The 26,662-nt window shown below is 47.5% G+C and overlaps 1 protein-coding gene across 1 annotated transcript in view; it reads right to left on the bottom strand.

The window, feature by feature from the left end:
• Positions 1–16,149: 16,149 nt before the first annotated feature.
• Positions 16,150–26,662, bottom strand: part of Dock2 (dedicator of cytokinesis 2) — a 408,847-nt gene continuing 398,334 nt past the window's right edge. Inside the window, exons 47-52 of the mRNA XM_015997613.3 lie at positions 22,646–22,783; positions 20,808–20,935; positions 19,844–20,012; positions 18,726–18,846; positions 17,582–17,724; positions 16,150–16,686 (exon numbers count right to left, since the gene is read on the bottom strand). Of these exons, the coding sequence (XP_015853099.2) occupies positions 16,624–16,686; positions 17,582–17,724; positions 18,726–18,846; positions 19,844–20,012; positions 20,808–20,935; positions 22,646–22,783 (762 nt within the window). The 3' untranslated portion in view covers positions 16,150–16,623. The remainder of the gene's footprint in view (positions 16,687–17,581; positions 17,725–18,725; positions 18,847–19,843; positions 20,013–20,807; positions 20,936–22,645; positions 22,784–26,662) is intronic.

Below are 26,662 nucleotides of genomic sequence, written 5' to 3'. Positions count from 1 at the left end.
TCTGGTTAATCAGACAGACAGGCAGACAAACACATAACTAAAAGATCTGAGTAGGTCTGAGCCATCCCAGGGAAGGCTACAGCAGCAGTGGATTTAATGCAGTACAGAGAGACACCTTCTCGAGTGAGAGCAGTCACGTGTTCTGAGCCCCACGTGTCATACGGGGACGAGACAATCGGGCATCACATACCTAGGCTTGGAGACTGAACCTGGCTTTGCCACGGGTAGTTGTGTGGTCTCGGCCAAGTTTCCTAATCTTACAAGGCCTCACTTTGTTTATCTATAATGCAGAGACACAAATAGTATCCTCCTCAAGGCAAGTGAGGAGAAGATTATGTGATACCCATAAAGCTTAGAGCCTGGAAGCAGTCAGAGGGGCCGACATGAGAAGGACAATGCCTGCTCCCAGAGGCCAGGCACTGACAGGCGGGTGGCTCTGGGCAGAAGGCCTGGTATTGTATCTTCTTCTGTTTGCTTTGGCCATTTGGGAGGGATGCCCCTGGAGGGAAGGAGGAAGGACCTGTCACGATTTCTGATGTGTGTTCCCAGCATTCAACTGCTGTCTTTACTGGTCCAGAAGCCGGGGTTACCTCACGCTCTGCAGAAAGGGCCAGCTCACAGATGCCTGCCCAGACTAGCTGGCCAGGGGAAGTCACAGCTGGCCTTGACTTTGAGAGGTAGACCATCATCATCTTGCATGGTGTCAATTCATCATGGGCGCCTCTAATATGAATTTTCATAAACAATGGTTCGCGTAGTTCTGTGGACCATATTGTGAAGTGAAGATTCTGTTTTCTTGCCCAGAGCCGGGGACAAAGGCATGGGGCAGGTGAATCACTACAAAGACAGAGAACAGGTGAGAAGTGACTTGGCTGCCTGCTGTGCCCTGGGACTGAAGCGGACCACACACGGCACACTCAGGGAGAAGAGAAGCCAGGCCTTGTCATTGGGCTTTGAGTTTCCCTCTTACCTGGACCCCTAAGACACTACTACACCTCAGATTGTAGACTAATGAGTCTTCGTTGTTAAAGGGAAAATCCAACTGTCTCCGAGCGTTGCTTCACGGACTACACAGTGGGCATGCAGACACAGTAAAACCCAGTTCTCATTTGAGATGCAGGAGATCCCACCAGCTGTGGAGATCCCACCAGCTGTGGAGATCCCACCAGCTGTAGAGATCCCACCAGCAGGGGCTCATGGACCTTACCTGTCCTGTGCATTTGCTTTTGATGGGGGCTCCGTGGGCTTGTCCTCCTCTCTACACATGAAACCCAAATAGCTAGGTTTTGTGGAGGTTCTTGCTGTAGAAATGGGTTGTGATGGGGATCAGGGCAGGGACTAGTTTAAAGCTATTGCATTATAGTTTTTCTCATCTGCAAGATGGGGATGAGAGTCTTCTTGCTGCATACCTTCTCTCTAGGAAGGGCTACCCATAAGGACAATCAGCCCCTACCTGGTTCTCTTACCCTGCCTCGCCAGCAACATTCACAAGAGCATGTTTTGAGTTGCTTGGGGACTTGACACAGGGATCTGATGTCTGTGCCCCAGGGAGAGGTTGGTAGAAGTCGAGCTGGGGTGTTCCCATGCTGAGGATGATCTTGGTGCTATCTATGCTTTTCGGCAGCTGCAGTTTAGGAAGAAGAAATATAGGTCAATACCGCCCTCTGGCGGTCTTCTCTTTAAAAGCAGGAAAAAGGGAGATGCTGGAATGTGAGTTCCAGGCCAGACCAATGGTTTAAGTAAGGGCAGGAGACACAAGTTTAAATTTCAAGTCAAGTGTAGTGCTCCCAGGACACAACAAAGAACTTTTTAGGAAGGAGGCATGACCCTTAAGAAAAATCCCTTGTCTCTCTGCCCTGGCACAGTGAGTACTTGGTTGGAATGACACGGAGACTTTAAGAGGCAGCCTGGCCATGTTTGAGCTGCATGGATCTGAATTCTATTCCTGCAACTGTGTTTTCTGGGTATCTCAGTGCTGTTTAGCTTCGGGGCTTCTGCTTTCTCATCTCTAGAATCTGTTGCAAAGACTGAAGTAATACAGCGTACAAGGCAATGTGTCTGTGATTCCACATAGGCTAGGCTGTCTTCACAGATCTGTGGGGCTGCTGAGGCTGACACCCCCCTTTGGGGTGGCTATATTTGTGTCACTTGGTTTATTTAGAATATTTTTAATTGCCGCTGTACTTTTTAAATGTGGTTAACTTACTTTAAAGATAAAGTTCTGTGAATCTTCTGGAACTGGATCATCAGCAGTTGGCATCATTTTCCATAAGTAGGAAATACAGGTTCTTTAGGTCCTGCAGTGTTCTGGGTCTGAACTCACCCAATTTCATAAGTAGTTATAAAATAACTCCTGTCACACAAATCTCCTCACTGGAGTTATTAAGGGTGGAATCTAAGAAAAAGCAATATGGTCACTTGTGCTTCTTGTTGCAAGAGTTTGGGTTATAAACCCTGATGACTAAAAGGGTTACTAATTACAGACTCTAAAGAGATGAATTCATATCTTATAAACCACTGTGTAAGCCAGAATAGTGTTTTCTCTGTGAGTTCAGTGGGCTTCAACGTTTTTTCTCACTCTCTCCTGGGGACAAGAGGAGTCTACTCTAAACTCCCTGCTCCAATCTTACCACCTCCTCCCCCTCTTCTCCTCCTCCACTTCCTCTTTTTTTTCACTATCCCTCTGTCCTTCACCTAATCCATACTCTTCCTTCTAAAGCCACCTCTGAAGCGAACCCCTGGAGAAGGAAATTCTAGATTGGAGCTGGTACCTTCCTCTCCAAGAGACACTCAACCTTGGTCTCACACCCCCCGCCAAATATTCACCTCAAACTATCACTAACATGAGCCAATGGTGTACTTGTAGAGAAAAGCAAGGCTCTGCATGTACAGAACACAGTCGTTCATCATGTAATGTTTTCTGGTCATCGGCATGATTGACTGTCCCACATACAGTGGTGACTCCATTGGCTACAATGGAGCTGAGCTTTCCTGCTGCCTAACTATGTCTTATAGCTGTGACGATGCTGTAGGAGCACATTCCTTTTGTGTTCATGCTGTTAGTATAAACACACAGAGTGCTGCCCGTCGTCTGAGCATATATTAGCCACATTATGCACAGCACATAACATTGGAGGATAAACGACCATGTTACTGTTTATGTGCTTCCCTGCGCTGCACCTATATCCATTATGACACAGTGAATTCCTCCTTATACAAAATTAACTGCAACACTGTATGCATTGTGACATCAGCCTCCTATATCCTCATGTCCCTCCATTGTAACAAGAGCCCATCTGGAGTGATTGGCCCAGACCATCTAAGTTTGTGGCAAGTACACTCATGAGATTTGCACAGTGACAAAAATCTCCCATCTGCTTTTCAGAATGCACCCTGATTGCTAAGTGCCACAAGTCCATATCTGTAGGGTGTCAGGTGCTGAATACCCAATTCTTTAGCCTAAATTTCAGAATGATTACAAATTCTAGGGTGGGAAGCTCACCATGGACCCCTTGCTCAATTTGCTTTCCTTTGGGAAAGGGAAAATAAGGTTTGTCTGGGCCCCTAACCTTGGCAATCCTCCACTCTGCATTGGCCAAAGGAATGTTTTGGTTCTTTCCAAGAGTACATATTGTCTCCTAGACAGTACAGCTGGACCAATGGTAATCTGCATCCCCTTCCTAATGATCATTGGATCCTTACGTTTGCTTCAAAGGGCTTCCCTGGTTGCTGCTGCATCCCTGGCATCTACTACATATCTCTCTGTGTCTGGAGGTATTGGAGTAGTTGAGCCTGGAGGCATGAGCCTGGGTACCTCTGAGGAGGACCCCTTCTTCCTGTTCTCTCAATGCCTGAGATGTAGTGCATCCTTCTCAGTGGTCTCTAGACAATACCTTGGCTATAGGGTTGAGGGCTGTATGTGTCTATGTATGTGGCATATCAGTAACACAGCTGCAAACAGTCATATGCACACTTGTGGGAGTCTGCCAGAGTCCAGCTCCGACCTGACCTGTGAAGGGTTCTTGCAGGGAGAAGAGACAAATGAGGAAATGATAGCGACAATAAGAAAAGACAGAGACACGGGATAGCTTCGGGAGGGCCCTGGTTCAATACCCAGTTGCCTTGAGGTTTATTCCAAAGGGCTTTTTATCCAATGCCAAGGGGTAAGGCAAAAGACCTCCCCCTTTCAAGATCAATGCACAATGAACAGTCAAGTGTTGGCCTTTCAAAACACCTGGTAACCACGCCCGTCGCCAAATCATCCCATTATGCAGCCCTGCTGGGTAAAGCAAGCTCAGATTCCCTGACCTTGAGTAAGGTCTCGCTAGGAAGCCTCTGTGGGCCTACACACACACTGAGAATTTTGGCACCTTACCAGGTAGCCATCCTAACCATCCCTGTGTATCTGAAATTCCTCATCTGTGGAGTCAACCACCCATAGATCAAAACATTCAGGAGAAAATTGCATCTGATTACATGTAGCTTTTTCTCATGAATCCTGAAATGAAATGTATAACTCTTTCTGGAGAATTTGCATTGCATTAGGGATTACAAAGAATCTGGAAGTCATTTGACATGTGTAAGAGCATTTATCATATGCAAATGCTATGGCATTTTACACTGGAGGCCTGCCTGAGCATCTGTGTCTGTTAGTGTCATGGTGGTCCTGAAACCAACTCCTTCATCATGGGTGGTCCTGAAGCCAACTCCTGCAGACACTGAGTGATGACTGAGCCTCCTTAGAATGTAGGTGGAAAATCAGGGAAGGCAGCAATAAAGCCACTTCCAGCTCTGGCCACTGTAACCACTAGGAAAGTCCTAGCCTCTGCTAAGAACTTAGTGAGCTCATCTCGTTGGCAGGAGCTGACTCGGAACTGGGAGCCACCGTTGCCGTATTTTCAGTTCCTTGGCTGGTTTAATAGCCCTCTAGCATTGGCCCCAATCACAGGAGAGGAAATGGGGCTTAGCAAGGTCAAGGTCTTTCTCCAAGGAATCACAGATCCCGAAACGCCGTGCCCCCATTTGTATCCTTGAATTTCTAGGGGCTTTGCTGGAAAAAAAAAAAAAAAAAAAAAAAAAAACAACACCAAAAACAGAAGGGGGTATTGTCTAAGCCATTTCAATTTGGGGGCTATGCTGGTTAGGTTTTTTGTTTGTTTGTTTGTTTTTTGCCAACTCAATAAGAGTTAGAATCATGTGGAAAAGAGGAACAGCCTCAATCAGACTGGTCCATAAGCAACTTTTTGCAGTATTTTCTTAATGATTGATATGGGAGGACCCAGCCCACTGGGGGTAGTTGCACCTCTGGGCAGGTAGTCCTGGATTGTAGAAGGAAGCAAGCTGAGTGAGCTGAGGAGCAGAGCAGCAAATAGCAGTCTCTGCCCCAGGTTCCTGACTCGGTTCCTGCTTTTACTTCCCTCTGTGACAGACTGACCCGGCAGTGAAGGATGAAACAGACCCGTTCTTCCCCAAGTTGCTTTTGGTCCTGGTGTTTATCACAGCAACAGAACTCAAGCTAGGACAGGGGCTACGACCCTCTGCATCCTAATTCCTCTGGTGAGAATTCTCCCTTATTCTGAAGAATCAAACAGCCAAGCAAACAGAAGGTGGTGGGTTAGGTGGGGGTAAGGGAGGGGTGGTATGCTATTTTTCCAGGCCTTGGCAAAGATTCCAGGCACTGTATCAGGTTCAAGAATGATGAAGTCTGGGTCATACAGGTTCTCCTGTATAAGATGGCCCAATGCATTCCAGTGGGAGTGGATCTGGACTATTTGCAGGTCTACTGGGACCTGCAAAATCTACCACCCAGGGCCAGTGAGCCATTTGGATGGGAGAGGACTATTTCCCCACCCCCTACACCCTCCACAGCCACACTGGCCAGCTGAATGCTCTGCACCTCGGCTGACTCCCATCCAAATGAATGAAGTATGGTGGATTTTAGGATCTGTCTTCCCAAGAGATGCCAAAGGTTGACACTTAGGAAGGAGTGCACGGAATTAGTAATTCTCAGTTTGGCCGATGGGAAATAGGGAATGGGACATTCTCCATCTAGCCTGTCCAGGAGTGCCAAGAGTGGATGAGCAGGCACATCTGCCGAGTGGTTGGCTGTCTCTTTACAGTGTGTCACGAAGCTCTGGGCAGCACAGTGATGCATGAGTCTAAATTGTCCCCATATTTCTCTGCCTCACTTCTTTGTTGCATAGACATGCATTCCTCACTCTCGCTTTTAAAATACCAACATCTATATATTTAATGTTTCCTCAAATTACCTGGGACTCTTGTTTAGATGCAGAATTATCAGGGGTGGAGCCTGGGTGTCTGCCTTTCTAACCACCTCCCAGGTGAGGCTGATGAAGGTGACCTGTGAATCTTTCAGTGTTGCAGGATTCTATGGGACTTGGGCATGATTGCAAGCAGGAATGGGTTTTCAAAACACAGTCTCAGAATAGGATTTTGGAGTTGCATTGCACAAGGGTCTGAGAGCAATAGTTTCCTGGCTGTTAGTAGTGAGGTCAGCATGGTCATGTCATAAGCCCTGCATTCCGTGTACAAAATGAGGGGCAGGTGCAGCATGTAGTGAGGTATCAAGGTAGTCAGGGTGCTTAACAAGTTACAGATGATGACAGTCACAAACATGGCATGGGGTGGCTCTTGGTCACTCTGGAGACCGTTGAAATAGAAAATGACAGGCAGGGGTGACAGAAGGCATGATCTCGAAATCAGGGGCTCTGGGTTCGCATCCCATCACTGTAACTAGCGGTCTCCCATTTCATGGGCTATGATAACTCGGGCTTTTCCTTAGTTCTGTAGGTCAGAATTCTTCTATGACTCTTACTGGGTTAAAATTGGGGTACTGACGGAGATGGTTCTGTCCTTGAGACTCTGGAGGAGATTCTGATTCTTGCATTTTCCTGCTCTAAGAGACTGTTGCACCCCGGAGCTTAGGACTTGCTCCTCTCTATTCAAAACCAGCTGTAACAATAAGTCCACATCCCCTCATGTAGCTTCTGGCCAACCCCCATTTCCTTTTCTAAAGGCCTTTGGATGACATTGGGCTCCTGGGTAATCCAGGGGTGTGTGCACTGTTTGAAGAAGCACTGACGAGTTAATTCTGTTTGCATCCTCCATCTTCCTTCATCACATTACCTATGGCACTTAGGAGCTCCAGGGATTTGGATGTGGACATCTTTGGGTAGGGGTGTTATTCTGCTGTCACAGGTCCTGTGGGGTTTAAGAGACCCCATCTCAAGCAGCTGCAGAGCAGACTATGCTAAAATCAGGACAGAATCTTCGTGAAAAGGAGACAAAGTTGCAAGATAATTAAGGCCCCATCCAGTCTCCCAAGGTAAAGTCCGGTCTCTGGGTGGGAAGATTAGGTCCTAAGACTAGGCTAGTCATGTTTGGGCACACGAGACAGGGCACTGTGAACCTCCCTGCTTTCCCTCTGGTCAGTGGGAAACAGCACCACCTTTCTTTGCAGTCCCACTCATTGGCCATGTACATTGATGCTTACTCCCCTACCACAGTGACCATGCTATTGGCCTCACTGCCTCCACCGGTGAGAAAATCCACATCTCCAGGCAGCTCAGGAGGGAATGAAGTGTCACGCTTTGGGAAGATGCAGCTTGCAAGCCAAAGGCTGCAGGATCTGAGTCCTGGGACACTGGGAGGATGCGAGTCAGTGGAGGATGCTAACACTTAGGAGACTGTAGGAGTTGCCCCTGGAAGGAGAAGAGTTCGTTAGCACAAGAGCATGTATTCCTGATTCAGTGTCATGGCAAAGACACCTAGAGCTGCCCTTGTGTTTTCTGAGATGCTCTTTGCAGCTTGGTCTGCTGTATGGTAGCCTACAGTGAATGTAGTGGATGCCAAAACCTCCTTGGTTTATTCAATGCTATTATTTAAGAAAGGGTCAGCGGGCTCAGAGAATAGGGCCTTGGAATAGAGTTATTGCAGACATCCTGAGAATAGATTATCTTCCCAGGGGAGGTTCCATGGCCATATTTTTTTTTATTTTGGATAAGAGGAGTGTGTTGGCAAGGAGTACCTGTACTGTAGGTGGAATTGTCTCCTCCAGAGATATATAATAATGCCTTCATCCTCCAGTCTCTATGATAATATTTGGAACTAGGGTCTGTGTGGGTGTAATCAAGTTAAAATGAGGTTATACTGGGTTGGCGTAGGCTGCAAACCTGGTCCTTATAATGAGGAGATTTGGAGTCACAGAGACACAAGCACACAGAGGGGAGATGAGCATGTAAAAATAGAGGCAGGTTTATGGACATAGTGCAACCGTGACAGCCAAGGAGCTCCTGGCACTGTGGCCACCAGCAAATGTCTTCCTGGGGGCCCTGACACATAGATTTCAGACTTACAGTCCTGAAACTGTGAGAACAAGTTTGTGTTAACAGATGAAGTCTTTTATTGTTTGATTATAGCTTTTGCAGAAATCACAGGCAATGGTCGCAGACCAGTGGACTAGTGACAGGCTTCACAGCCAATGTGTGTGTCCCTCAGACTTCTTATCTCTGAGACAATCATCCGACAGAAACAACTTAAAGCCTTGGTTTGAGAGGTTTCTGTCTGTGGTCATGTGGCTCAGGAGTCTTGGCTGCTACCTGGTGGCAGTCAGGAAGCCCAGGACTGATATGAAGGGACAGATGACCAAATGCAGGTTTCCAGGGCACACCTCAGGGACCTACTTCCTCCAAGGAGGCTCTACCTCCATTTTTCAGTACCTACCACTAGTATCATTAATCCATTGAGGGATTTATTAAATTCTTTGTAGTGGTTTGAATGAAAATGATCTCTGTAGGCTTATTTATTTGAGTGCCTAGTTCCCAGTTGATGAAACTGTTTGGGAAGGATTTGGAGGAGATGTGTCACTGGGGAAGAGCTTTTGAGGTTTCAAAGCCCACATCATTCCTAGTTAGTTCTCTCTCTCTTTCTCTCTCTCTCTGTCCCTCTCCCTCTCTCTCTCTCTGTCCCTCTCCCTCTCTCTCTCTCTGTCCCTCTCCCTCTCTCTCTCTCCCTCTCTCTCACATCTCAAGATGTAAGCTCTCAGCTACTGCTCCAGCACCATGCCTGCTGAGCTGCTGCCATGCTCCCCGCCATGATGGTCATGGACTCTAACCCTCTGAAACTGTAAGCCCCAAATAAACATTTTCTTCTATAAGTTGCCTTAGTCATGGTGTCTTGTCACAGCAATAAAAAAGGAAATAAGACAGTCCTCATGATGTAATCATATCAGTGGAAGCCCATTAGATGACAGCTAAGCCCTCAATACATGATCTTATGGAAGACATTCCATATTCAAGTGATAACAGTATTGATAGCTGGGTAGGATACCACAAAACCAGGTTTCCTGATACAATGAAGAGAATGGATTTCCAGTTTGGGAGAGGCAGGTAGCTATACCTAACCATCAGATCCTAAGTGGATTAATCTCCATAATGGGCAGCCAGCAAGACAGAAAATTAGAGTGTCCTAAGTCACACTGACTAATGGGTCACTGTGTTTCTAGAAGCCAATTCAACGAGCAGCTTCTTAGATTGTAGCTTAATATATATGAGAAAATCGGCCACAGCAATAGGAAGCTGTAACTTCCCCGTTCAGCTTTGCAAGCCAAGGTGCAATGGCTATGGGAGGCTGGTCCCTTCAGAGAGAACTTGGCAGTGCACCTGTATCTTTAGCAAGTCGACCTTTGCTTTGCTCCCAAGGGAAATTCTGGCTAGTAACTATGGAGCAGGGAAAAAGGAATATATAGGAATCTGAAGTGACGTCGAGACCAGGGGACTGAAAACTCTGTTATGGTCCTCGAGTTAGAGAGTCTCCACAGAGAGAAAATGGTAAGGAGTTTGGTCTGATTCCTTGATGTATATGTACACACATCCATTTGTTGACCTGTGCTGTAAGAGCCATTGTATAAGGAAGTCTGAATGGAACCTCCTACTCGAAGCTCCAGAAAGAATGCTTCCAAAGACCTAATAAGTAAGAGTAACGGTCCCCATAGACTTTCCAGTCAATGAATCTGCCTCAAGAGACCATGACTGATGAGAGTGGACTACTGGATGCCTTTATGGGTTTTTCTGGTTTGCTTGAAATGGATTGACAATCTCTTCTGCCTGGTGATGGCTGTTCACTTGGTGAAGGCTGAATGCTTTCTGCTTTTCTTGCATATAATAGGAAAATTGTCCTCAGGGATCTTATTTATACGGACACTTCAGGAACATCACACTGTTCCATTGTATTGATAACATCTTGTTCATTAACATGGTAGGTGTAGAATGTCAGGTGCCCCACATTCCTATTGCTGAGGGTTTTATGGGACTGGGCATAGAGTCATGGGACTCGACTGGCTTTATCTGGAATTTCATCACTCAGAAGCACCCAAAATACTATGGATAATGGGGGATCCTAGATATAACATCTCCAAAAGCTCCTAAACCTAAAAGCCACAACATAGGAGAAGAAGCCCTTCTTACCTTCTCATCCAAAGACCTGCTATCCCTACAGTTGTTTTTTTTTTTTTGGGGGGGGGGTCAGGTTTGAGGTCCTGGTCTGTATTAGTTTGCTATGGAAGCTGTAACACCAAGAACAAAGTGGGTTAAAGAACAGACATTTGTCACCTAAGGTCAGGGTGTCAGCATGCCTGCCTCCTTCTAAGACCGTGAGGAGGAATCTAGCCCATGCTTCTTTCTACTTGCTGTGGCTTGCTGGCCGCATTGGCTGTCCGGGTCACTGTTTTCATTCATCTTCATGTGATGGTCTTCCTGTGTGCGTTTGTGTCCACATATCCTTTCATAGAAAAATCAATAACATTGAATGATCACCTGGTCTTAGGACTCTGCTTCCAAAATGGTCACATCTCAAGGTATTAGGGTTTGTGACATCAACAAGTTAATTTGCAGGGGACGTAGATGAACCCGACATGGTTGTAGGGTAGGAGATGAGGAAAGATCTCAATTGCTGGACATGGCAAAGTCCACACTGAATAGAGTTGTGACTGAAACACAGCTGCTGTGACTTTTCATGCCTGCAGACCAAGGGTCTGGGGTGACTGGCAATACAGAGACCTAGATTGTCTTGGTCCAATAGGCACAGGGAGAAGTGTGCTCAGAATCAGCGGGCTCAGTGGCATGTTTCTAAGCACTCTCATGCCCACTAAAGACAGTCAACAGGAAATACAAGCAGCCCAAACCAATAAAGGCAGGGCAACTAAGGGCATGGACCATTTGGAGGTGGGATATCTGGTCACCCTGCCAGACAAACTACACATGCCTGATGAAATCCCATCATAGGTCAGAGAAACCTAAGTGGATGGTGGAAGAAGGAAACGATAAACGTTTGTTATAGTCCTGATCCTTTGCAATGATACTGTTGTTGAATCACAAATATTGCTTTCTGATGCATATGGGTCATAAGTTGCCACCACCTTCAAATGGATTATGACTAATTGGACTTGATCACAACCATAGAGGAGCCATGTGACCGACAGGAGCAGGCTGCAACCAGAGGGGTCTGAGGATATTGGCTGTATCAGAGCATCTCACACCCCAGCCCAGCTCGGACCCTCACAGGAATCATGGTTTGTTGAGCTTCCTGCTGTCTGCTCTACCCCAGTGTCCAGTGAGGTCAGCTGCTTCCACGGTAGCTCCTACCACGAGGACCACCAGTTGCTTGTGGGGGAGGCCAGGTTTGCTGCGCCTATTTGCTGCTGCAGAGCCACTGGCTACACCAGTCACTGGTTTTTCAGACAAATCTTGGCCATGAGTACATTACCACCTTGTAGGATGTGGGATCAAGCAGCTATTGAGAGGACCAGGCTTTACAACCCAGAATTACAATCTCAGTTGGATGTACTGGTATACAATTGAGAAACAATAGACTGGGTTAAGGAGAGGCTGGGCAAATCCGTCCCCTCTCTACTTCTTCCCTTGTACAGACTGTGGTGAGGGGAGGTTTTCCATCCATCCTGTCCACAGGTGTCCTGCTCTGTGATGCCTCACAAGCTGAATCTTCCCATGACTTGCTGCAAAGCAGAGCACAGAATGTTAATAAAAAAAAAAAAAAACATAGGCTTTCAGTCGTGACCTCAGGGGCTGTTTTCTAGTTAGTTGGAGCTACCCAGGTAAATAGAGGCACCCAGGGTTCAGATAGGATAGTAGACAGGAGTGCCAGTATGTCTGGAGAGGGAAGCCACGCTTATTTTTAGGTACTTGGAAAGACATTGGACTCCTTCAATTTCTCTCCTACTTTCTGACATGAGCCTGCAAATATGGAAGAAGGAATGCTGACTTCCATTCCATGCTTTGAGATTTCTCCTACAGAGAGGGGACTTGGTACCCTAGATCATACTGAGTGCAAAGGGATGATATCATCTGTGTTTTGAGGGCAGGAAGCTTAAGACTGAGTAGAGTGACTGAGGGTATTGCCCAGGAGGAGACCTAGACTTGGAGTCAAGTCAACCTGGAGCCCAGTTAGGTCCTGCTCATCTCAGCTATGTGGCCTTGAACAGCTCCCTGAACGAGAAAGTGAGAGAATGGAGTGATTTTTTGGGGTCTGTCATGGTTTGTACCTGGAATGCCCCACATAGACTCAAGGTTTGAACAATCATTAGTTTGTGGTACTGTTTAGAAGGCTGGGAAGCCTTCAGGAGCCTGGTGGAGGAGTTCACTAGGTGGGGGACTTTGAAGGTTACCTGCTTCTTCTGGCTTGCCTGCTTTCTCTCTTGCTGGCTAGCTACCATGTGAACAGCTCCAGCCTATACTCCCAGGCCATGCTTTCTCCATGGTCATGCTTTGCTTTCTTGTGGTCATGCTTTCCCTGTGGCCATGCTTTCCCTGTGGCCATGCTTTCCCCGTGGCCATGCTTTCTCTGTGGCCATGCTTTGCTTTCCCTGTGGCCATGCTTTCCCCGTGGCCATGCTTTCCCCGTGGCCATGCTTTCTCCATGGCCATGTATTCCCTGTGGCCATGCTTTCCCCGTGGCCATGCTTTCCCCGTGGCCATGCTTTCCCCGTGGCCATGCTTTCCCCGTGGCCATGCTTTCTCCATGGCCATGTATTCCCTCTGGCCATGCTTTCCCTGTGGCCATGCTTTCCCCGTGGCCATGCTTTCTCCATGGCCATGTATTCCCTCTGGCCATGCTTTTCCTGTGGCCATGCTTTCTCCGTGGCCATGCTTTCTCCATGGCCATGTATTCCCTCTGGCCATGCTTTTCCTGTGGCCATGCTTTCTCCGTGGCCATGCTTTTCCTGTGGTCAGGCTTTCCCCATGGCCATGCTTTCTCTGTGGCCATGCTTTCTCTGTGGCCATGCTTTCTCTGTGGCCATGCTTTCCCCATGGCCATGCTTTTCTGTGGCCATGCTTTCTCTGTGGCCATGCTTTCTCTGTGGCCATGCTTTTCTGTGGCCATGCTTTCCCTGTGGCCATGCTTTCCCCGTGGCCATGCTTTCCCCGTGGCCATGCTTTTCCTATAACAAACTGAAATTCCCCCTAAAGCCCTGAGCCAAAAACAAGCCTTTCTCTCTTAAGTTGCTTCAGAAGCTATTTTGGTCACATTGGTGCCCCACCCCCAACCACACCACCCAACAGTCCTTTCCTGTGGGAACCTCCTCCTGGGCATACCTATCTGGATTTGGACAGACCTGGCTTACAATTAGGGGGCATCTGGAGGCCTAAGATGAGTTGTACCAAATATGACTCCCCTACCCTTATCTATCATGGGTGTCACCATCAGCGCTATTGGGGATGATAACCTACGAGCATGGGCTGTGGTATTAGCATCTGGAGCCAGGCTGATGTCAAATGTAAAAGTGAATTAACAGAGGTGGATATGCCTCTGGCTTGGTGGCAAGGACACAGCACAAACCCTCCAGTTCTGAAGTGGTTTGAATGTGTTTCTCCAAAGCTCATGCACTGGAGAACAAATCTTCAACCCTGGTATTAATGGTATGGGGAGGTCATACCTTTGAGGGTGATTAGGATTAAATGAGGTCATAAGAGTGAGGACCCCATTGAGCATTAGTGGCTTGATAAGAAGAGCCACACAACCTAGCACACTTGCTCTGCCTCGTCATGTGATTCTCCCTGCTAGGCCATGGTGCAGCCGGAGTGTCTCACTGGACCCCAAGCAGATACAACACTTTCCTCCTGGACTTCCCTGAAGCTAGACTTGTAAGAAAGACACTTTTTCCTCCTTTAAAAATTCCCAAGTCCCAGGCATTCAGGTATGATAGTGGTAAAGAAACAAAGACTGAGTTTTTGCACCAGTTTGAGTGACACCCTGGTATCTACCTTGTAGGGTTGATGTGAGGTGAGGATTTAAGAAAAGGACGTACAGAGTGAGTACCTGGCCACGGGCAGCTGTGGTATAACTAGTTGTCCTTGTCTCTATTAGCAGGGTTGTGCATATTGGTGTGTACCCATAGCACATGGGATTCTGGCAAAGTGCCAAACCTATTTCCGCACTAGTGACAGTCCTCAGATGTGACTTAGCACTTGATGTGCTTTAGCTGTGTGAACAGGGATCCATGGGTCTCACTTTTTACTCTGTTCTACTAGGAAAACAAATAGAGGTCAATGGCAATGGTCCTTTCAGACCCAGTAAGGCAATTCACAGATATCGGTAATTTTATGAAGGTAGAACTCGGGGGGCGGGGGATGTGATTATTACAGGAGTCTGTTGAGGAGCAGGGAGGTGATTGGAGACAGAACTTAGAGAGTTACGGCTATGAAAACAGCCCCGGAGTCCATGTTGCACAAGCCCCCTCCCCCCCTGCACCCCCATGAGAAGCAATTGAATCTGCAGGCCTACGACAGTCCAGACAGGTCTGTCTGGAGTTGCAGGGAATGCAGGACTGTTCTCATTTGCTTGTCATTGGAAGTGCTTCTGTTGGAAGGTTAAACACTAGGATTCTGTTAGTTCATGCTGGTAGGAAAAAGCAAACCCATGAAGTTCAAATGTAGAACTTGGAGAGAAATGGTAACAGAAAGGACAAGGGCCACATGATGCTGACATCTGCATGGGAAGCCATGAGGATATGGTACCTCCCTTCAGCTCCTCTAGGGTCCATCCTCTGCTCATGCATTGAGAGGGATTTTGGGAGGCGGGTCCAGAGGCATTTTGATCTGGGCTGACTCCAAAGCTATCTGTCTGCTGCAACCCAAATGCCCACAGCCACCATAGCAGAGCAAAAATAGGAAGCTAGAGTAGACAACGGGTCTGAGACTTGGAAACAGGGCATAGATACCACCTGGGAGAGACTGGCAGACATAGGTCACCAGGACTCAGGATATCCTGGGAACTAAGTGATGCTAGAGTATTAGCTAGTGGGAAAGATTTTAGCTTCCCATCAAAGTGCTGGATCCAATATTGGCCTTTTTTAGTCTTAGGTCATTTCTGCCTGTGCCTCAGTTTCTCCATCTGGGTAATATCCTACCTACCTCTTGGGACTAGCTATTACACTTTAGGAAGTAATTTTTTTTAAATCATTCTATCTTATTCTTCACTGGACTTAGCATCTAAGAAATAACCACCCACACCCTAGTTCTGAACCCTATGTTGCCACTCACTTAATTTCCACAAGGGCACAGCCTTATGCTCAGGGCCTTCTTCTCTACACAGCTCTTCTGTCCGAGGCAGAAGAGTTGGAGTAGTTCTCATCTCCCCTGCTCGTCTTCCTTGGGTCTCATCTGAGAAATCTGACCATGGATATCCTCACGATTTCACTTGCAGATGGCCCTCCAAGAAAGCCACCACTTCTGACCTGATGATAACTCAGAGGCTGGTCTATGAATCCACCAGCCCTCCAACTTCTCCTTTCCAATACTGCTTGGAGGTTTCACTAGAGTATCAGGCTAGGTAGTGTAGCCATCTCTGTGTAGAGACAGAGGAAGGTGGTATGGGAATCTTTGCTGTCAAGCTCTAAGAGAAAAATTATAGGGTTTTTTGGCATCCCTGATACTCCAGGATTTGGCCCCAAAGAAACCAAGAGTCTTAGAGAAGATTCTTGAGGTGGCCTGAGCTAGGAAGGAAAACATGGCATTGAGATGAGTTAACAGAAGCCTTCCATACTGCTGTAGTCCCCTGGGAACCACCCTGGGAACTTTCTACCCAGTCCTCCAGGAACAGAATTGGGTAACAAAGTTTGTTTCAGCCATGAGACCATTTTAATGTCAGTAAGAAAGAGCAACATTTTGGGAGTGATTGACTAGAAAGGGCTTATTAAAAAATGTAAAGTACAAAAATGTTAACTGAAAATAGAACATTTAAAGGCTTTTCAGTTCTTTTAAGTGCTGAGACCTAGGAATTAAACAAAACGCAGCTCCTTCTAGCTGTGAACCTGAGTTATGATGTGTATGCCTTGGATGCTGGGGAGAGCATCCATCCGGGACTTGCTGACTCCTTGAGGTCCATGGATCCATGGTGGGGCTTCTTTGTCCAGTGAGTCATCCATCACCCTGGTGGTGGCATCAGGAGACACAAGGCTTGTCGTCACTTGGTTTCTGGGGCCCCACTGGGGTCCTCTGTCTCTTTTAAGGCTTTGTCCCCTCCTGTAATTCCAATGTCATGTGCATGCCTCTCCCCTGGAGCTCCCACGCTGCTCTGCTCAGCAGTGTCTCACAGGTCTGTGGACAGGAAGTCTGGGAGCTGCTTGCTGTCTTCACTTGATTTGCTGGCCAGCTTGGTGGGAAGACACACAAACACAACAGCAAGATGGGATTCTTATATGCATCATCTTAGAGCACTCCAGACCCCACAACCATGACTGAAGCCTAAACACAAGTGATTGGGAATTGCTATGACCTTGAATTTGGTCAGGAAGCAGCTTTGGGGAAGTTTCATAGACCCCTTGCTAGCTGTATGAATTCTGCACATCACTTAGCCGACTTTGTGAGCCTCGCAAAAACCCTTCTGGAATGGGAGGATCAAACAGGGTAATGACGGGGAAGTGCTTAGCGTGGTGCCTGACTCACTCACGCAGGCTCTCAGGCAACCTGTGATTTTTATAGTATCTGAGCTCTGAATCACAGAGCCCGGAGGATCGGAAGTACGTCCGTCCTTTCTTGATCCCAGACAAGGACCGACAGGGTAACAACAGGAGGTGGGACTTCAAGAGTCAGTGATTCAAAACCAACTTTTAATTTGAAGGCTTTTGTAATGTAAGCAGAAGAGGAAAATGCTTTGCTCCCCCCTCCAAAAAAAAAAAAGCATACTTTCAGCTTCTGAAGTTAGATAGCTGGCTGTGGGCTCAGAGAGGAGCTCTAACGGAGAGTTTAAGTCAGGGCTGGCTATCTACTGGCAGTCCCAGAAGGCCTTGTGCTCTAGAACTGGGGTCAGTCTTACTCAAGGGAGTCCCAAGAAGTACCACATGATGGACATTGCTGGACAGTTGCCCTAGCCTTGGGATCCCTGGCCATACTCCCCAGGGAATAGCCGAAGGCGCATACCCACAGGTGAAGAACAGACACACCTGTGTAGACCTTCCCTGATTTTTCCTTCAGGTCTCCTCTCCGTGTGTTCCCGCGGCATCCCCCCCACCCCGACTGCCGCCATTTCCAGCCACTGGCATCCTCACCATAGTCTTAAAGAACTGATTGACTTTCTTCTTTTTCAGGGTCTTTTTGTCACCGTCTGAGACAGGGAAGAAGGTCTGACTCATCCGGGGAGATGTGCTGGCCTCATCCAACCCAGGCACGCCTGCCACCGAGAGTGTGGAGGCTGGAAAGACAGTAGGGCCCCAGACACAAGTGAGTGGGTGTGGGAAAGATGGGTCCCAAGGGACAGAAAGAGTATCTTAGGCCTTTTTGGGGGTGGTCCTGTCTCCTGGCCCTTTGAAAAGCCTTGCCCAGAGGTGTCTAGTTGAGAAGAGGGATGAGAAGGGGGGATCCCTTGCCACTTGGGCTGGTATCTTCAGGAAGCACACGACTGAGTCTGGACTCAGCCTCCCACTGACTAGTCAGTCTGTACAGGAGCCTGACATTCAGTGCACTGGTTTGAATGTGCAACAATGGATGGGGTGTCATTTTCTACATCATGGGTGGGTACCATGGTGTAAGGGGGATAATGAGTTAGGACAGGGCCTGGCGGGAGCAGGCACTCTGGTGGGAGCAGATGTCTTTACTGACATGCACTGTTTGGCCCCAAGGGGGCAGCACTGTTCCGCCTTGTTCTGTTCTGCCTGGTCCTCAGCACAGGGCCTGTGTGGAGTAACAGACACTAGAACCAGCTGCATAGATGCTGAGTGCCAGCTGTGCATGGGTCTCCCTCTGTGAACAGGGAAGTGAGTGGGGGCTGTCCCGCGTCCCTGGACAGTAAGAGATGGGTACAGGCATCATCCATACACCCAACACCGCAGCCACGAGATGCAGGGGCAAGCTTTGCAAATGTAGAAGTAGGCTTCCAGGTTAGCAAAGGTGCCATGGACCATAGAGATATGCCAAAGGCATGCTCCTGGACCTGGAGGAGCTGCGGCCTGCAAGTTGAGGGACTTTTGGTAGGGAGTGGTTCCAGAGGATCAGCAGACTTCTTCTGCTTCCGGGAGAGCTTGGTCACATCCTTCCTCCATGGGGGATGTTGAGAAGAGTGCAGAAACCAGGGGCTTTGGGCCCTGGATACCCAGCCTGCCTTGCTCTGTAGAAGTAGTTCTCATCCATCTTCTCCCTGACAGCTTGGCAACCCACACTACCTCTTCCCCTGGGTTAGCAGTGGCAGATACATACCTGGGATGGTGGGCATGGACTGGCTGGCAAAACTCATCTGAGAGAGGACAGACACCCTGGTGGGGACGGCTGCATGCTCTGAGAGATTGGTGTCGCTCATGAACTCATGCTTTCTGGAAAGCTGGATGAATACACCACAGATCACAAGGGCTTAGCAAATATCCAAGTCCTCAAAGGGCAGGGAAAAGGGATGGACGTGGTTTCTATGGACCTGGCAGCAGAGACAGTTCATTTGTTCTGCTTTATACCATTCTGTATCAGTCTGCCTTACGGTTACATATTATATAATGGCAGGAGTGTTGGAAAGGGTCTATTCGGTTAGACTACAGATGAATGGTGTTCTGTAGAATCCTGGGACATAGAAGACATGCCCATCCTCTTCCTTCACAGGCCCACTAGGACATTTATGGGGTTTTCTTTCTTCACCAGAAGGCGTCAGCTGGCCCTGATGTTTCATCTAGAACCATCCCGACCCCTATGTGCCATAACAACTAATGCTCACTCTCTTTCAATAAACCTTTCCAGGGGGGGAGTAACAATGAACTCAGGGTTCTCCAATACCAAATCTCATTAGTAATTATTATGGGATTTCTTTTTGAGATAAGGGCTTACTCTGTAGATGAGGCTGCCCTGGAACTTACTATGTACCACAGGCTGCCCTCAGCCACTCAAAAGTTGATTATATAATCTCTTCTCTCTCTCTCTCTCTCTCTCTCTCTCTCTCTCTCTCTCTCTCTCTCTCTCACACACACACACACACACACACACACACACACACACACACACACACACATATATTCAGAGTCTGCTCACCACACCCCACAAAGCCTGGCACTCAGAAGCCCAATGGAGTCAGGACAGCCATAGGAGACTGGGAGTTGAGGCCCCGAGTGGCTGCCCCCCTCTGCAGTGGCTGTTCAGTCTCTGGAGTCCGATGGCTTGGGTTCAAATCCTGCCTGTGGGCATGAGTATTTGCTCTACCTTCTATTGGGCAGCTTCCTTCCTCTAAGACCCAGTGCAATGAGGGAGCCAGGCTGCAGTCCACCCTCTCGGGAGCCCTGGGCTGCCTGGCACAGTGTTCTGAGAAGAGCTGAGGAGAACCTGGCACCTCTGCTCACCCGCTTCAGTTCTGACTCGGTCGCTGCCTTCTCATCTGCAAACACCACACTGCTCCTCTTGGTCCTTTTCTTGGACCGGCGCAGCTTGACCTCCGGCAGAGTGCTCCCTGGAGAGATGGGCTCCTCCTCCACTTTGGGAGTCTTGGGTGCTGCTGACTCCAGGTCAAAGCTGAAGGGCATGGAAAGAAGCAGTGGAAACTGTAGTTAGAGTTTCAGTGGAACAGCCCGGGAGGGACACAGGAGACCTAAGAGGACCGTCATGCTGACTGAGCTATCACTGTAAAGCTGATCAGTTATCTGGACAGCAAATTGAGGAAGTCACTCATCCACAAACATTCAAAAAAGGTTAGAATGATTGAAGGTGGTAAGCCATCAAGAGCAAGAGGGATGGCAAGGAGATGAAGCTGGTTAAAATGTAGATCTAGGTTCAAATCCAGGGACTGCTGCTTTTTATGAATGACTCCGGGTAAATCCCTTGACTTCTCTGAGTCACCACTTGCTTAGTAAGTGGGGATGTGCAACAACCTGGACACTGGGCACATGGTGCCTAGCATGCAGACAGTGAAGCTGGGTAGGAGAAGAGCCACAAGGCTCAAGGACACAAAGGGGACAAGGCAGGAGATGTGGGAGGGGACATGTCACTATGGGAGTGATGTGGGAAGGATGGGACCCCTGTTAGAGGAAAGAACGTTTACAAAGCAGGCTTCGTGAGGGATGCTGATTGCCAACAGACATCACTGAGCAAGGAGCCCAGTGGCAGCAATGGGGGTGTGTGGCTGCAGTGAGTTCTGGGTTCTTGGGAAAGCCACCAGCCTCTCTCAGCTGCCCAGGATGCTTTAAAAATTGGCACCAGCTAAGGCAACCCACTGAGAGGCTCCAAGGCTTTCCTGAGGTCCTAGCTGGGGAAAGACTTTAAAGGGAAAGGGGAGGAGGCCTGGGCCAGGAGCTCCAGGAAAGGACTGACCTCTCTGAGGTGGCCTTGCTGGGAGTGCTGCAGTCGGAATTCATGGAGGCCAGAGAGATGATGGACATCTGCCGGTAGGAACGTAGCATGGACCTGGGGCGGCCCACTCTCCTGTCATCGAAGTCAGGCTGCAGGTATGAGGACAGTGGTGAGCAGCCAGCAGAGCGGGGCTTTGCCATCGGAGCCCTCCTCCCCTCTGGGCAGGGTGGAACTGTGGGCTGAGGGCATCAGTGCAAAGCTTCCAGCCAGCAGGACCATGGGGCTGCAGCCTCTATCCCAGGGGAACAATCGCTAGTCCAATTTCCCCAGGTGAGACAGCATCTGTATTATTCAGTGGCCTCATGGACCATCTTTCTTTATGCTAATGAGATGGCTTGAGATGGAGCCTGCCCGTGCCAGAGAGACCAACCCTGTCATTACAGGGCTGAGACTTTGAGCCATATATTATCAACTCACTCTCCAGGGAGGAGGCAGGGGACAGAGATGAATCTCTAGCCCATGAACAATGATTCACTCAATCTTGGCTACATAGTGAAAGCCCTGGAAAGACACTCCACACTTAAGCTCTAGTGAGCTCCCTGGTAGGTAATCACATACTAGTGTGCCTGACATCACCCTCCAGCGCCCTTTCATACCTGACCCTCTGTGTTCTTCACCTAGCTCCTCTTAAATCATATCATAATCTGAAAGCTTCAGTACAGAAACTCCTCAGTCGATGAGAATATATCCTAATAAGCCTATTACTAAGTTGAAAGTGTGGCATGAAAATGCATTGAATCTACCTGGACCGCCAAACATCCTAGCTAGGAGCACCACACACAATAGTGCAGTGGTGCTTACACCACTGTGGGCCTCTTCATCCATGGCTGCTTGAGAGTTGTGTGTAGGTGCTCTAGTCTAGACTTTTCAAAAAGTGCGTGGTCACACAGCTCTAGCCTCAGAAAGATCTAGATTTGGAGTTCACTTTCTATGGACTGCATATTGTTTTAAAATCATCACAAAGTTCAAAAACTGTTGAGTCACTGCAGTCAGGAGTTCTAGTAAATTACTAGCTCTGCAGGGAGGATGAGAGCCCCCAAATTTGTAGTCATTATGTGCAGAAGTGTGGGGCCTCATTCCCAGGGCCTGGCGTTTGTGGCTGATATCTAAAGTGGATGGAGGACTGTTCTCTCAGCCTGGGAGGTCTGGTCTAAATCCAAGTGTTTAACATCAGAATTGCATTTCAGGAAGAGAGCATGGAAAAGGTCAACTTATTTCTGCATGAAGGAAAATAGACCCAGGTCCAGCTCTAGGCCCTTCCTGGAACTACGGCTCCTCTCTGAATGTCTGTAGATCAAGAGGGTTGGGGCAAACACTCTTCAAGGTACTACATAGCCCTGACATTTGATGATTCTACTTTATGTGAAAGACACTGTCTCTGAGGGTACTGGCCATTGTCCTCTTCAGGCGGTAGAGTACGGTGGCTTTGGAGATAACACAGCTGGGTAGACACCCTGGCCTTCACTTAACTTGCCATACAGCCTTTAGTAAGTTATTTGATTCTCTTAAATCTAAAAAGATATATAAGGACTTAAAAGCCCTCCTATTTGCCTGTATCGGTCAGTAAATATACATCCACTGTATTTATAGAGGGCCAAGTACATGCTAAGAGCTTCATTAATGTAACTTTTATACTTATATAGTTCCTTGGGTAGTTTCATAGATCTGATATATAACTGGTTTCTCTTTTGGAGGTGACTTTTAAGGGACCAGGAACATGTATGGTTACCCCATGTCAGTCCCTTCCAGCCTTTATTCCTATAGTCCTCCCGCTTGCAGGTCACAGGGATCACTCATACCATTTCTCGGACACCATACTCCTTTTCCACCTTCATTTTCAGGTTCTTGAAACACTCCTCCATCCGGTCATGGAAGGGCCGCAGGTTGTCCGACACCCTTTTCTCATGGATCTTAATCCCCGCTCCCAAGAAGGGAATCTGAAGAGAGACGGTAAGCGAGGGGCCTCAGCTTGGGTGTTAGCTCAAGAGCTTGAGTTGGCCTGCTATCTCTTCCTGGAGAACTTCAGATGCTCAGAGACCCACATAGTCCCCAGGACAGCTGCAGCCTTAGAATTTGTCATGCAAGGAGATAGCTGCCTTTGCTTCCTTGGAATTGTAGTTGTCCCAGGCATTAGAAGCCACAGGCATGGGGAAATTTGGGTTCCTGAAAAATCTACGAAGAGTCAGAGTTCAGAGGACAGAAAGGAAGAACCTCCAGGGCTTAGGCTTACGGTCTTGCTTTAAAAGTACTTGGCAGTACAAACGTGAAATCATGGGGGAAATGCCTGGCACCAGGGAAGAGCAGAGGAGAGCAGAGGAGAGGAGAGGAGAGGAGAGGAGAGGAGAGGAGAGGAGAGGAGAGGAGAGGAGAGGAGAGGAGAGGAGAGGAGAGGAGAGGAGAGAGGTTACAGTCCATCTTACACTATGGGTCACCACTGTTCTTCTCATGGCCACTGAACAAAGCTATGACTGTGCTGGTATCAAAAAGTTCTCTTATTAGTAGAGAGTTTCTAGAAAGTGTTAGCAAATCTTGGGATGATGGGGAGGAGGGGAGAACAGGTCAGGGCACTGAACCTTAGAGACCTGGCAGGGGAACAGAGCCATGGGGCTCCCTGCTAGAAGAAAAATATAAGAAAGTTAACTGCATGACCCTTGGGTAAAATAACTAAGACTACTAGGGTGGAGGATGGGATCTTTCTAGAACAGTAAACACTTCCACCATGGTGGAGTAAAGACGTTTCTGTCTCCTCTTGGATGTCTTGAGAGAAGAGTAGGTGAAGGGAGAAATACACTCTGCAGTGAGATGTGTACTCGGCTATACACACTCCATCATATGTGCAGGAGGAAGATGGCTGGGGGCTGTAACTGACCTCCAAGAACAGAGGAGAGACTCAGTGGTTAGAAGAGGCCACCCTGCTTCTAGGGACCAAGGAGATACTCAGGGGCAGAGGCAAGGATGCCACAAGAAAGCTGAGAGAGGCACTGGGAGTCTGCACTGGGCCAGTTCCTTTCCCAGGCACCCACCACTTCACCTTTCAGCTATGTATAATGTGTTCCACTTTCTCAAGAAGCAGAGACTTGTCCTCTAAAACAATCAGATCATGAAACCTGGGACTCGGGTGTACCAGACCCAAGGGTAGGAGGAGGAACAGCCACCACCAGACTAGGAACAAGTAGATAAAAAGGAAGTGTGCTTATGGTTAGCAAGATGGCCACTGCACAGTTCCAAAACTGCCCAGTGTAGCAGCTGTGATCATCTTCCCATGAACCAGTTTGAAGGATCTACTTCTGGAGAATGTAAATGGTCCCATACAGGTGTGCAAGTTCCAATGTGTGGGTCACTCAGTTACCAAGCAATGATGCCACCTTGCCAACAGAGCCTTCTCCCAGGCACATTGATTTCCAATTAGCTTCACTATGAACTAGGAGGAATCTGCTGGGGTCACTAGACACTGGAGGAAATTCACCCACAGGAGACAAGACCAAAGCTAACAGGCAGGAGAGAGACCAAGTAGGACCAAAAGGGACAGATGAATGAACATGGAAGAAAGACGAGAGTGCTTAAGATGTTACTTAGAAAATATTTCCAAAAGGGTCTTCCATAAAGATAATAGAGTAAGATTTAAAATGGAATAAATTTATAGCTTTAGTGTTACACTTTGACAAGACAGAAAATTGGTCCACTTAGCATCAGTCTCAAGGTGTTAAGAGGGATGAGGGAGCCAAGAAGATGCTGAGAGACACAGTGATCTCCAATGAACAGATCAACCAGACCAAAAGAAGCCAGCAAAGAAATATGGGCATTGAACTACAGATCAGCCAGACTTGCCATTCACAGAACTCTCCATCAAGAGCTTTGGAATGTGCATTTCCCGTCTGTACATGGCACAGACTTCACAACAGACTTTTTGCTAAATCCCATGGGTCTGGGTATATTGTATTTCTGTTTTCATTCATTTCAGGGGATTTTTATAACTTTTTCCTTTCTCACATTCTCAATGATCCATTGTTCTTCTAAAGGTATTATTTGGTCTCCATCTATGTATATAATTTTGAAGTTTATCTTGCTATAGATTTTGAGTTTTATTCCACTGTGATCAGAAAGGATAATTAATATGGTTGCCATTTTTACAAGCTAGCTTTTGTGTGAGTGTAGGTGAGAATGGAGAGAGCTTCAGACTCTCATGTCTGCTGGTAGACAGAGAAGCTGGTTTGAACACATTGGGTTTCTTATAGCCAGGAAAGTTGAACTTGAATGAACCAGCAATTCACTACTACCTGTAACAGGCGGGTTGGTCAACAAATGGGTCTATGGTTTGTATGCTATATACTTAGACACGGGTCACAAAAGTCAAACCTCTGATATATGCAGCAACCTGGTGGGCTTTAAGGATACCATGTTGTGCAAAGAAGCTAAACACAAAGCAGAGTATACCACATATTCTATTTATATGATGTTGGTTGAATAAACCCTTGCTGATAGAAATGAAGTGATATATTCTAAAGCGACATTTTTCCCTATGTTAAGAGCAAGCATTTCCATGTCTAAACACACCCAACAAAGACACAGCCAAAAGCTTCTAATTGAAACCAACCTAATTCTATGCCAGCGGAAAAATTAATACATTTGGTATCATTGTATGACCTATCTTATAGACTTCTAGACAGCATGAATACATGATAGTGAGGTGCAACAAAATGGACAAATTTTACAAGCCTAACTGACACAAACGACTGTACATAGTGGTTCCGATTATATGTAGGTCATCAGGAATCCAGGGCAAATGGTGATGCCTAGGAATGTGTGTTTCGAGAGTGGAACACTATTTTTAAAAAGCTAGGAAGTGATTTCTATAAAAGCAGGAAAGTGGTCAGCCTTGGGGAGGGGTGGTGATATCTACAGGACTATGTTAGATGGGCTTGGGGTGCCAGAATAAAGCCTATTGCATGTAGGTTAGAGGTCATGTCTATGGATGCTTGATGATAAACCAAAGAACCATGTATATTTGTATGAAGTTTCCTACATGTAATGTTTTGCAGCAAAAAGCTTGAGAGAATAATGTACTGTAGATATTGTCCCATGTAATAAAATCTTTTTACAAAGAACAAAACACATAGAAAGAGTACAATCTAGAAAAATTCCAATCTTGAAATCTACAAATTCTGACATGAGCTGTCCATTGGAAGCTTCGGCTTTCTCTGGTTTGGTAAGACCATTTCCTTTTAACATCCAAGGTTCTCAAGTCTTGAGAAAAAATCCCCACTTGTGTGTAGCCTTGCAAAACTATGTCCTCCCTGGAGTTAAGCTCCAATGGACAGGCTCAAGCTTGCCCATCACTATTTCAGTGTTACCTGGCACTGGGCCTGGGACCCAGTGGGAACCCAGTAAACAAGGGCATTGAGGGTGGATGGAAGGGAAACATGCAAGCTGATTTGATGGGAACAGCACCGTGCCTGCATAGCAGGACTGCACTATTTGAATGCACATACCATAGTTAGTAAACCTGGGCAGAGCAGGAGGGACACAGCCTAGTATTTTTTGAGATTAAATCCTTTGGGATTAAAGGGCCTCTGTAACCTGTGGCCTTGGGAGCCACAGGCATGCTATGAAGGTGGGCACTAGGGGGCGCTGCATGAATGTCCCTCATAATCTTAAGAGGCAGCGGCTTCTAAGGCCTGCTGCTTTCATCTATTTGGAGCCTTTCTACATAGCTCCAAGGCTGGGGTGGAATGTTCTTAGAAGGGGTAGCCTGCATTAACTTCTCTGCAAGGCTAAGCTCCATCCTCTGAAGGCAGTAGATTCAGCATGGAGAACTG

Source organism: Peromyscus maniculatus, chromosome 8 (genome assembly GCF_049852395.1).
Source record: "Peromyscus maniculatus bairdii isolate BWxNUB_F1_BW_parent chromosome 8, HU_Pman_BW_mat_3.1, whole genome shotgun sequence".
In the NCBI taxonomy this organism is placed as follows: Eukaryota; Metazoa; Chordata; class Mammalia; order Rodentia; family Cricetidae; genus Peromyscus; species Peromyscus maniculatus.
This window is presented reverse-complemented; position numbering and strand designations above follow the sequence as displayed.